Source organism: Vigna radiata, chromosome 5 (assembly GCF_000741045.1).
Source record: "Vigna radiata var. radiata cultivar VC1973A chromosome 5, Vradiata_ver6, whole genome shotgun sequence".
NCBI classification, from domain to species: domain Eukaryota; kingdom Viridiplantae; phylum Streptophyta; class Magnoliopsida; order Fabales; family Fabaceae; genus Vigna; species Vigna radiata.
Window position 1 is genome coordinate 12,625,172 of NC_028355.1, and position 13,721 is coordinate 12,638,892.

The 13,721-nt window shown below is 30.7% G+C and overlaps 1 protein-coding gene and 1 long non-coding RNA gene across 2 annotated transcripts; one reads left to right on the forward strand and one right to left on the reverse strand.

Moving 5' to 3' along the window:
• Positions 1 to 2,922: 2,922 nt before the first annotated feature.
• LOC111241658 lies at positions 2,923 to 5,677 on the forward strand. The gene is made up of 2 exons (XR_002667744.1): positions 2,923 to 4,424; positions 4,905 to 5,677. It is a non-coding gene; the product is annotated as an uncharacterized LOC111241658 (long non-coding RNA).
• A 6,368-nt stretch (positions 5,678 to 12,045) lies between these two features.
• LOC106762598 (probable calcium-binding protein CML44) lies at positions 12,046 to 12,883 on the reverse strand. The gene has a single exon (XM_014646598.2). The coding sequence runs from the start codon at positions 12,602 to 12,604 to the stop codon at positions 12,137 to 12,139; it is 468 nt and encodes a 155-aa protein (XP_014502084.1). The 5' UTR covers positions 12,605 to 12,883; the 3' UTR covers positions 12,046 to 12,136.
• Between the last annotated feature and the right edge of the window lie 838 nt (positions 12,884 to 13,721).

Consider the following 13,721-nt stretch of genomic DNA (forward strand, 5'->3'; position numbering starts at 1 on the left):
TGGTGAAACGCGACTTCAACGTATGAGTTGGCCATTTAAACTAATATAAAAATTGTTTACAGTTAAATATATGCTTAATCCACATGTTGTCTATCCAAAAAACAAGTAAAATAAAGCGAAAACACAATTACGAGAATAAAAAATTTTATCCACACACCATCAGGGGGGACCACAACCACAATGACGCAATACAAACAAAGCAAATGCACATACAATGGCCAACGATAAATGTGACGCTTGTAACGCCCCAACAACTTACAGGGACTGCTGACTGTCCCCACACATCAACACGAGGCTTTCCAGTGTGCTTTGTCCTCACTCACACTTTCCGCGAAAACTTCCCGGAAGGTCACCCATCCCATAATTACTCTAGGCTAAGCACGCTTAACCATGGAGTTCTTATGAGTTAGGCTACCGAAAAGCAAATGCATTTGTTGATATGAGTAGCCAAATCATCGTCGGTGCAAGAGGCACGGGCATTGACGAAGGAGGGGAGTGATCGTCGGTGCAAGAGGCACGGACAAGGAGCGGCTCCTGGTAGGCTTCCAGTGGAAGGGGCACATGGACGAATCGAACATGCACCGGAATGAGAGGGATCTAGAGACTGTATAGGTATGAGACTATACGGTTGAAGGATAGCTTAAAGGAATTGATTTGGTTACTCATATCAACAAATGCATTTGCTTTTCTGTAGCCTAACCCATAAGAACTCCATGTTTAAGCGTGCTTAGCCTGAAGTAATTTGGGATAGTGACATTCTGGGAAGTTTTCTTGGAAAGTGTGTGAGTGAGAACAAAGCAATGGAAGGGGCACATGGACGAATCGAACATGCACCAGAATGAGAGGGATCTAGAGACTGTATAGGTATGGGACTATACGGTTGAAGGATAGCTTAAAAGAATTGATTTGGCTACTCATATCAACAAATGCATTTGCTTTTTTGTAGCCTAACCCATAAGAATTCCATGGTTAAGCGTGCTTAGCCTAAAGTAATTTGGGATGGGTGACCTTCTGGGAAGTTTTTCTATAGCCTAACCCATAAGAACTCCATGGTTAAACGTGTTTAGCCTGAAGTAATTTGGGATGGGTGACCTTCTGGGAAGTTTTCTCGGAAAGTGTGTGAGTGAGGACAAAACACACTGGAAAGTCTTGCGTTGATGGGGGACCACAACGACAACAACCAAACACAAAACAAAAGTTATCATAAAAGCACCTTCGAATCGCGCTTTTCGTAATACCCATGAACACGATTTCTGAAAATGCGCATCCAAATCCGACGTAGAACGATCTATACACGATCTATGTGTTCACAATGTAGGTCAAGGGCGACAACGACTCTATCTTCTCTCGCACAACTCCAATTTTTCTAATCTAGCAGAAATCAGTCCTAAATCAATTTTTCCCCAAATTAAAAAACCCTATCTTAATAAAACACAATATCTTTTGTAAGTAACATGTCAACACACACAAAACAATATATTGACATGTTGCCAATAATTGGTGTGAGATCATCAACGCATTAACTTCATTTGGTTATACTTAAAACTATAGACATATTCCAAACACTTATAGGGGGACTGAATTGACATTATCTAACGAAACTGGAGATAAAATAGGCTATTAAACACACACACACCCACACACACACACACACACATATATATATATATATATATATATATATATATATATATATATATATATATATATATATATATATATATAATTGGAAAAGTTGATAAATTTTTTTTTGAAATGTAATTGATTGAAAAGTTTAACATATTTATTAGTTGAAATTAATTTTGATTTTATATATTTTTAACAAAATTAATTTTCATTTTTTTTCTATTAACATTATTTTCTATTAACAGCTTTAAAAGAATTTTAAATAAAATTTAGTGTAAAATATAAATTTAAATAAACTTAATTTTGTTAAAATATTTAATAAAAATATTAATTTTAATAAAAGTATGTGTGTATTATTTATGTAAATTAAATTTGATTTCAATTTTGAGAATAGAAATTTTTTTAATTTCAAAAAAATTATAATTAAATCGAAACAAAATAAAAATACAGTTATTAAATTAAAACTAAGACCATAATATATTACAACACTTGACATATGATAATTTTGTTATTTAAAAAATAAAATTAAAAATTAGAAAAAACAAATAAAAATCAAATTAGACACATAAAAAAACGATTTAATATTTTTGTAAAATATGAAAATAAATGAATGAATTTAACTTTTATTAAATGACGACAGTCGAGGAACACGGGTCATTTATTAAAAAAAATGAAAGTGTTATAAATGTTGAGGTATTTTAAAGCCGCTAGCTAGATGATGATAGAAAGAAAAATGAAAGTAGATTTTAAATTTGACAATTTGTTCAACTAAACAAAGTTTATTCAACACGGTTCATTGTATATCTACACATAATAGAGATCTTGCAACTATATAATGAAATTTCACATAAATTCGTTTTACATGCCCTACCTATAATCTACTCATGGTTACATCAATATAGAGTACTTTCTTGTATTAGATGTGAGGGCATAAAAGAAAAAACACAATGTAAGATTCGGATAAAATAAAAATATATGTATTTTTATTTTTATAATTATAATATTAAAAAGTTATTTATGGTATGAAGTTGGAAAATAAAAGTATTTTGTAATAGTATGAAGATTTAATTAGTAAAATTAGTGATTTTTAGTTTAGACTTTTAACGTAAAAGAATGAGTAAGTTTATATATATATATATATATATATATATATATATAAAGTTAGATTGCTTATGTTTATATATATTTTATATAATATAGAATTTTATATATTTATGCATTAAAAGAGGTGGATCTAGGTATTTTTTTTTTTATAATTGAGCTTGGTTGTTTTTCTTCCTACTGGATGAAAGTCTAGGTATTTATTATATTTATACATATGGAGATTTGAATTTATTTTTTTGGGAGAGAAAATTAGATATGTTCTTTTTGGTTCTACATGTTAAGGGGAAGAAGTGTTTTCTTTTAATTACGGGTTGGGTATCAGGCTTTAAATAAATAAATAATTAAATAAGAGCAGGAAAACAAATAGTGATATTGGGATGGAAATATTTAAGGAAGTTTTAGAGTAAACTAGGGTAAAAAAAGGAGATTCTTTCAACGTGAAAAGTAACCTAGCAACCTTCATTCAAATTAGGGCATTGGTGAAGAGGGTGAGACCTTGCAACTCTGTAGTGAACCAAGCAAGACATTAGAAAAGTTTATTTAGATTCAGGTAAGGGGAGTGGCTAGAATTATCTTGTGCTTGTAGTGTTTGATATTGTATGTTATTTTTCTTATTATGTGTTGCATTGTATGAGGCTGGTGTTGTTTTTCCTCTACATGGAAAATTTGGGGGTGACGAGGGATGTGTTGAGCGAGGGACTGTCATGGAGGGGTACATGGTTTCTCCTTGTTTTATGCTCTTTGATTTACACGACAAAAAAAAAAAATAGGTAGGCATGAGTTTCTCTTCGTTTACTGAATGATAATTGGGGAAGAGTTGTTATATATATATATATATATGTGTGTGCGCGCGCGCGCGCCAGAGTGAGAGAAGAGCAGGGTAATTCAATTATATTTTTGGATATATGATAGAAGTTGGTGGCAAAGTTAATAGTGAGACACGATTTTGGTTTTGTTTGAATTACTTTTAGAGTAGGTAATATTTTATTCATACTTTGTCATTCTTTTGATAAGCTTTTGTGGAGATTTCCGTGGAAGTAAGACAAGAGTGATGCATGGGTTGGTTGCACCAAGTAGAAATTGTATATTGAAGATCTTGTTGAAGATCTTTGGGTTGACACATTGGTACAACAAAAATTCTTCTTCTCCTCTTACACTTTTTCACTCAACTTAGGCGGTCCATCTTCTATAATATCTAAAACATCCGGGAAGCCAAAGATAGCTTGCATCTTGATGCATCAGTCATCAAAGTGTTTCCCATCAAACACTAGTAATGGCCCACGTATACTCAAATGCCTACCATCCCTTTCTTGCTGAACTCTTGCAATTTCTTTGATTTTCACACATCCAAAAAAACCTTCTTTCTCCTCTTTTGGATACACACAATTCCAATCACCAATCACACACCCACTTCACACACCAGGAACCACCAAACTTGTGCTCTTGATACCATATTAGATGTGAGGGCATAAAAGGAAAAGTATGTGACATTTTAAATGTTATATTAAAACACAAACACTTTGGCAAGAGAGAGAAACACGTTTTCAGAATCTGATGGCTTGAGAGAAGACAGAGAAAATGAACCCTCATGCTAGGGTTTTCAAACCACCACCCACACTGGCTAGAGAAACAAAAAAACACACTCACTGGAACACTGAAACACAACGTAGAGAGAAAACATAGGCACTCACAAGGTACTGAATTTCGAATTTTTCTCATTAACCACATATTGAATGTTTTACAGTATTTATATAAACTGAAATGAACTGAAAATTGTTTCTGTTTTGTTTAAATCTAACTTGCTCCTATTAACCACCATTTTAGATTTTAAAATTAAATCAATTAATATATTCAACTTTTAATAAAATATATATTTTAATATTTATTTATTTCCAAATTAATTATTTTTTATTTCAATAAAAGTGACATATTTATATAAAGATCTAGTAAAATATTTTAAAAATAATATATTAAATATTTTTATTCTTGTTATTATTCTTATGAAAATTAATTATCCTTGTTAAATGTAGAAATAATGATACTAAATCTTTCGATCTCACAAATCAAACTTAGACAATGTATATACTTGCATCTTTGCGCATTTATGTAGTTAATTCAGTCTTATATAGTGACTTTCATTTTGCATTGCGTAATTATGTGACACTGGTGTATAGGAGTGACAAAAAAAAGTTTAGTTTGGCGGGCCAATCCAGTTAAGAAGAGTGGGTTGAGACTACTTTTCAATGAAGCAGTTCCACATCATTAAAAAGTTAAATGTAAGGAAATTATTCTCGTTCAATCTGACGACTCTACATCATTATAAAAAAATCTAAATGTAAAAAACTCATCCTTGTTCAATCCTACGACTCTACATCATTATAAAAAAATCTAAATGTAAAAAACTCATCCTTGTTCAATCCTATAAGTTAATCCGGCCAGTTTCACATTTGCATCTGCATTTGCTTTTATCATTGGTTAAAGGATTTTGAATAAGTAATAATTTGTATTTCCACCTGGAAACATGAGTTTCATGATTTAGATGATGTTGATGAAGATGGAATAATGGATGATGAGAGTTCTCCTAATAACCCTAGGAAGTAAAATGAAGAACATCGAATGAAAAAGGGTTAAATATATTTTTAGTTCCTGAACTATCAAGAGATTTTGGGTTTCGTCCCTCTTTGAAAGGTTTGTTCATTTTCATCCTCTTAGCTTGGAAACTCGTATTTTTAGTCTTTAAAAATCAATGACATTAAGTTTTCTGTGAGGTGGCAAATGGCGAGCCACTTGTGATGCCACCTTCCTTGACTACTTTTAATTGACGTGGCAGTAAAGGTCTGGTAGTCAGTCGGTCTAGTGGGTGGTCGACCACTCGATCTGGTAGTCGATCGGCCTGGTGAATGGTCGGCCTGGTAGTACTTAAATAAAGGTCAATGTTTGTGTTTTATTAACTTCATTTTTATACCGCTTGTTTCATACAACTTTATTTCATTTCTGATACGAACTTTTATACGAACTATTGTAATAATTGTGATAAATGATAAATTGTAGAGGTAACAAAAATAGCATTAATCAAATAAAAACGAGTGAAAGTAATATAAAAAATAAACGTATTTAATTGAAGAGAAAGAACAATAAGAAGGAAATAAAAATAATTGCAAATAATACTACTGGAAACAAATTCTTAAAAATTTGTGTAACTAATTCTCAATTCACCCAACGACCATGATTTTTCTGAGTTCACCAAAACTTGTTTAAAACTTTTGATTAGTGAATGTCTCGCTCCGCGAATAAACTACTGAAAGCATTCTTCACAAACTCATCCAGCAAGCCTGATCTCACTGGTAGGATCACCCTTGCTTCTCTTACTTTACCAACACCACACATTTTTTAACATACGCATTATTTATCAACAGATCGAACAACCTTAATATACCAATTACACTACCAATTCAATCATATATTTCATTAAAACCAATCATATTTAAATGACCTTACTTAAGACTATTCTTATATTTCTTGTTTTCACATGATAATCTACCTACCTATACAGATATAAAATCATATATTTAACAATTATAAATAAAGAGAAATTCATTTTGAGCTATTTTAAAAATGCCTCACATAACACTTTGAGTCACATACATTGTGAGCTATTTCTCTACCATAAATTTGTTAATAGTCCCTTATAAAAATCTATTTTATTTATTGTTGAATATTTTATGAATAAAATAGTCGACCTTATATTAAATAATGATAGAGTCAATAAATTTGTAGTTAACAATGTATAAGTCAAAAGATAGTATACAATATTAAAAAGTATAAATTATTTAATTTTAATATCACCAGATCATGTAAACTTAATTTTAATATTAATGTTAAAGCTGCTTGAGGGTATACATGACATCTCAATAATTTGTTAATTAAGTTAAACAATTACTTGTCATTTTGCATACACGTTTACGCATATATATAAACAATTATTCTTGAATAATACAATTTGATTATTCTTTTTGTTCTCTTAATGCCATGCCATGACTTCAAGCATATATATATATATAATTGATAGGTGTAAACATCAATTTTTGTGACTAATAGAAATAAATTAGAAATGCACAGAGAAGATTTTTCATAAGTTAAACATTTTTGTCAAAGAATGTGAACTTGATATGGAGAACTTTCGCAGTAATGACAATATACAAAAGAAAAGAGGTCTTTCAAAATGAACTCAGAAACTGTTGTATAGTATTTCAAGATCACCCAATACCATCCAATTGCTTTAAACACCTTCAATCTTCCACTTTCAAGGACTAGTACATTTGCTTATCAATAAATTTTAAAATTACATCAATAAAATTATTGAACAATCATTCATCCTAAAAACCATTAGCAATAGATAATCAGTTCATGTCCATTACAAATTAGAAATTTACTATAAAATAATCATGCTGAAAAGCGAATTTATTGGATACTATGTTAACTAAAAAAGCAGACAATATAATGTAGGGAGTTACTCTTTGTACCTCCCCACTTGCTCCCTACACCTCCCCTTACATTTTTACCCTTTACTCTATTTTTTTTATTCTAATTTTATCCTTTATCAAAAATTTACTTTTTAATTTCATGCTTTCATTCTTCATCCCCTCGAAATTCTTTCTCCTATTCTTTCAGAAATTTTTTCTCTCCTCACTCTCGTTCAATTGGTGATTGTTGTTCAAGTGGTGATTGTGATACAAGTGAGATATCAAGTCCTGGTGCTCGGACCTTAACCTGTTAAAAAGCGGCTAGGCGAGGCGAGACGGATATCGACATTCGTCGAGGGATGTCGACATCCGTTTCAGGACCGAACGAATGTACGACATCCGTTTCAGGGCGTGGACGTCTTCTTCCCCTGCACACAACGCACACAGAAACCTCAACAGCAAAACAGCAAACCACACAGAAACCAACAACAGCAGAAATCAACCAAATCCTAAACATTATATTGCATACATTTAAAAAAAAAAAGAACGAAAGGAAAACTAACCTCTCGAGAACCACCGCGCTGCACCGCCGCACCACCACCCACCGCACCGTCGCGCCGCGCCGCACTGTCGCACACACCGTCGCACCTCGCCACACCACCACACACTGGCCGCACACACCAAAAGCCAAAATCACCACCACGCCAACGAAGAGAACTGGGAGAATGAAGAGTTTTTGAAAATGAAAAGTTTTTGAAAAGTTGAAGAGTTAACTTGGTGGGGGGTGGGAATCTGGGAATGTGTGTTTGACTGAAGTGATTGAAAGGAGAGAATAGGTTAGGTTAACTTTAATAAATAGGGTTAAAAAGGTAAAAACAATAAATAAAGAAAGGTTATTTTCGTATTTTTAAAAAAAATCAAAAAAATTGTGGGGGTAGAGGTTGGAAGTGGGGAGGTAAAGGGAGTAACGCCCTATAATGTATTATATCGTTCAATTTAACATTGTTGGTTTTCTCATATCCATAATCACCATCGAACAATCACACATTTAAAATAAAAACAAATATGAAATTTGATTTTTCTTTTTTTAAAGTTATAATTTTTATTCTCAAATTATTGGTTGTTGAATTATATGTCTAGAAAAAAACTATAAAAAGAAAAACTAAAACCAGAGCATTCATCATGTTTTCTTTCTTTTTTATCATCACTTTTATTTATGATATCTAAGAATTATTATCATATGAGTAATTCATATTTATTGCTTAAAATTATTATATTCATTAACAAACGTACTTATAATATTGTTATTTATATGTTTTATTGATAAAAATAATTTTAATATCTTAACAATATTATGAGTGAATATTTATTAAAGGTTAAATCATGTTATTTGTTTTTTTATCTCTTTTATATACATTTGAATTAAAATTTTGATTTCAATTTTTTTTATTAGTACTGTACTAATAACATTAAAAAGTGTCATGTTCGTGATTTTGTAATTTTTTTTAATTTAAGAAAAAAAAAATTATCACTTGTGAAACTGATGATGTTATGTTATGTGAGTGACAATATGATATGGTAGTTACACTATTATCATCTGTCACTGTCACACTAGGTGTTATTACTTTAATTTTAATGTGATTTTTATTTTATCTTAATTTAATTTTATTTTTTTTTAAATTAAACAATTTCATTTCTTTCTAAATTAAAACTAAAATTAATTGTTGTATAAATATTATAAAAATATTTGGATTAAAATTGGTATTTTTATCAAATTCTTTTATCTTATCTTGATTAAACTTATTTATATTTATTTTATATTGAACTTTATTTAAATTTGTTATAAAATTATTAAAATTATTTTAAAATTTTACATTTGAATTTACAAAATTTTTATTTTTAAACCAACTCAAACATTTATATATAAAAAAAAAATGAAAGTGTTATAAATGTTGAGGTATTTTAAAGCCGCCAGCTAGATGATGATAGAAAGAAAAATGAAAGCGTAGATTTTAAATTTGACAATTTGTTCAACTAAACAAAGTTTATTCAACACGGTTCATTGTATATCTACACATAATAGAGATCTTGCAATTATATAATGAAATTTCACATAAACTCATTTTACATGCCCTACCTATAATCTACTCATGGTTACATCAATATAGAGTTTTTATGAATAATAAACCAATTCTGTTCTGTAAATTAATGAAATATCGTGTTAGATAGAGTTTTAATGTAGTTGTTGCAAAATTCAAATAAAATTATATATGAAAAAAACTTTTGATAATTCAACAGTACAAAGACTTCATATTATCAATATAAGTACCATTTTCTGAAAATTACTTGTTAAAACAATATGGTGTATTTGGCATTAATACTCTGCCCAAGGTAAAAATGATTCAATCAATTATATGAGCTATTTTGAAAGTTTGGGCATGGAGATTAATAAAAGATGTAGCTAGTCAATATTATTGGTTTTAATTTACGAAGTCTATGATTTTAATGTTAATTAAGAAATTATGCTTTCATTGATAGCTATAGTTAAATGGTACCTCTAGAATATGTGAGATCATTTTATAAAAAAGTCGTCTTTGGTTTTTCTATTTTCTTTAAAGATAAACACAATAAGAAAGCTACAATTAAAGACTAAGAAGTTAGCCTATACAGTCAAAAGAATATCACATCAAAAATATTTTTCCTAATTTTTTTAAATGTGAAAAAGATTAGTGTATGCAAGAAAAAACTACATAAGCCCCCACGCAGCCATTTTTGGTCGCACATTACATACTTTCAGTGGCGGAAACGAAACTCTTCAACCTTGTACTTCTAGAGCAGTTTAACCATATAAAACTGCTTCAACTAACTTTTTTTTATTTATTTTTCTGTTAATTTTTTATCATTTATGCGCCAGATAGAAAATAAAAGGAGAAATACACAATATTTTTTATTTAGTAAGAGAGAAAATATATATAAAAAGAAATTGTTCAATTTCCATACAATTAATTTTCCACCCAAACCGTTAAAGTTTGAAATTACTTTTAAATAAGTATTCTTAAAACCGAAAAAAAGCAAATACAAACATTTTATCATCCTCTTTTTTTCTTTTTTCTTGACACGAAGTAAACTTGGTATGGAGGAATGGAACTTCATCTCGTCATGACAGCTGATTTTGCTAAATGTATTCATGCTTTCAAAATTAAAAATTCGAACGGTTCAAATTCATGTTAGATTTAAATTTATGAAAAAAAATATCTAATTAAAATCTCAAGTGTGATTATGAAAGGTTAAAACTCTTCAATGATAATCATATTTGTACAAGAATTTCAATTTGAATTTTTCTTTTTAAATTGTCTTAATTGAGTTCTCAATTTTAAAAATGTGTATCAAATAAGTCATTTTAAATGGAAAAAAACAATGTCAAAACATGTTGATGTGGTGCACAATAGACATATTGACCTATATAATTTTATTACGTGGAAATAGAATTTAAATTATTATGTGGAATTGGAGGTTTTATTTATGATGTGACACTATTTAATTGGATACGGTGGTTAGGAAAAATAATTAGGGATTTAGTACAGTGAAAATTAGGAGCAGGGATTCCGCGCAGCAAGATTTCTTTTCATGGTGCGTTGGTGGCGGCGAAGGCTTTGCGAGGAAGCAGATGATGAACAAACTCGCGTTTTGGTTCGTTCTTTCTGGTGTCTCCTTGGTTTGCGTTTTGGGTTTTATTCCTTGCAAGTATGGATCACGAATGAAGGTGCGAAGTGGATCGTGGTGGTGCGAGGTTATTTTGGATTTGAGTTTCGTAGATGATACGTTTCTTATTCGTGATGAACTCGTGATTGGGCTTTATGGATTATGGAGGAACGAACCTGAGTGGTTTGTGGTGGCACGATTTTGGATTATACAAAGTCAATGATGGTTTTGCGTGGAGATCTGCCTGGTCTGTGATGAAGGATTTTCTTGTTGATTCTTTGATTGTAGGTGTGATACGCTAGCTTATGGAGGCGCGACAGAGGCGAAAATAGGTTCACAATCTAGGTTTTGTGATTTGGATGTTTTTGTAGGTTCCATGGAGGCGTTGTGCTTTGGAGTGAGATTGAGGGTTTAAGTAGTTCGAATTCTTACAGGTTTTGGACAATGATGGTTCTCATGATGGTTGTGCGAGGAGGGAGATGCAGGCAACACATGGAGGCAAGGTTGTCGCGAATGATGGAACTCGTGATTTTAGGATTCTCTTTCTGAACACGATTAAATGTTTCAAATCTGTTCTTGCAGTGGTTTCTAATGACATCGTAATGTTTCTGTTTAGGGTTAATTAATCTAGTGACGGCTTATGAAGTTGAAAATCATGACATGAGGAGGTGTATGATGAATAGGGAGACAAAGAAAACTTTGTTTCTTTTTCCTTTTGCTTTTTTTTTCTTTTTCTTTTACTTTACCAAATTCCACTTAATAATTTAAATTTCATCTCTATATAATAAATCATCCAGATCAAATTGTCTTGACATTGTTTCTTATCATTTAAGAAAAAATTTATTTGTTACACATTTTTTAAATTGAGAATCCAATTAAAACAATTTAAAACAAAAAGATTGAATTGAATTCTTCTACAAATATGAGAATCATCCTTGAGAATTTTAACCGTTGAAAAAAACACTACCGAAAATAACTAGTTATAGTACTATACAAACTAAAAAATGGTTAAGTAAAAAAGACATGATAAAATACCAAGAATAAAAAATCGGATTCTTTCTAAGTTTTTCTTTATTTACTTTCATTGAAACTAAATTTCAAAACTTGCTTTTTTTTTTCTTCCTTAAAAAAGAAGAGAGAAAGGAGAAAGTAATATAAACAGCAACAGAGTTGCATAAAGAAGACTTATGAATAAAGTTGATGATCATAAAACACATATTTACAGAAACAGAGGAGGAGGATCAGGCTCTGGAAACCAACATCATATTCTTAAATTCCTGAAAATCAAGACGACCATCGAAGTTGGTGTCATAGAATCGAATCATGGTTGTAGAATCATTGCAGTTGGTGTCATCCCACATGCCAAGCCTTTTCAAGACAGACTCAAGCTCATGGCTGGTGATGAAGCCATCGCCATCCAAGTCAAAGACCTTGAAGGTTTTGACGAGGTCGCTCTCCAATTCCTCTGCCTCACAACTTCCTCTACTTTCTCCATTCTGCTGCTCCGAAATGGAGTTGTAAAAGAACAAGAACTCGCTGAAACCAAGGCTTTTCGTTTCCACCAGCGATTCCAACTCTTGTATGGTGTACTGGCAATTGCCTGTGATTTCAAGCATCCGATTGAGCTCCTCAAGGCTCAGCAACCCATCGCCATTGACATCCACTTTCTCAAAAATACGCTTCAAATCAGACTGCGTTAGGAGACACATGTTCTGAACAACAGAAATCTAAAAAGCCTTTTTAGGGTTTATATATGAAAACAGAGGTTTACGTTTAGGAAACCATGTGTTGTATGTGTAGTATTTATTGAGTCTGGGATTTGGATTTTCTAAAGGGTGTACTTTGTGTACGGGAATAACTGCACTTTCATGCAAGGGGAATTGTCTACGCCTACCCAATTTGTGCGAACTTTCCTACTATTTTCTTAGAAAGCTGTTCTACTTTTTTATTTCATCTATGTAAGTACATGCTGTTTACGATAATATTATTTTGTAAGTAGGAAAAAAATGTTGGGATTTATTATTGGAAGATATTAATTATATTATCTCAATAAATATAAGTTTTTTTATTTTATTTCTCTAGAATAAAAAAATTTAATAAACTTTATTAATATATCTATTACCGACTCATATTTGTTTTATTATTATAACATATATTGATTTTATCATATGGTTGACCCTCTGAACATTTAATTTTATGAAGGAATTTATTAAAAAGAGAGTTAATGAAGAAAGTAAGGTAAATTTAGGAATTATTTTCATGGTACGTAAAAGAAAGTGAATTGAAATACAAAAAGAGTTTTTAAAATAAAATTTTGAATGTGAAATGGAAGATATGTGGTTATAACATCATTAAAAAAAAGGAGGCAATGCGCGTTGAGAACGCGTGTGTTAAGTCAAGTCGGTTTTGGGGTTTATTGTATTGTAATTACGGCAGATAGAGACAAATTACGGAGAAAAGAAATATAATTTTGTTTTACGTGTCTGATGCGGATTCACGGATCCTTCTAAAATAACTGAAGTCTAACTATATTAGTATATTTTTTGGTTATTTAAAGAACCAATATCTATATTAGTATATACTTTGATTATTTAAAGAACCGAAACCTTTACCAGAATAAATTTCGTTATTTAAAATATCAAAACTTATAGATTTACAAATAATTTCAAAAATATCAATAGTGACATTTTTAAAAGTATTTTTAAATAACTAAGACTTATTCATCTATGAGAGTTAAAATTTTAAAAAATTTATAATTTCACAAGTTTTCCCATTTGCATCGTTACATCACTCCTCCACTATAAAAGTCACTCTGCTCCCTTCCTT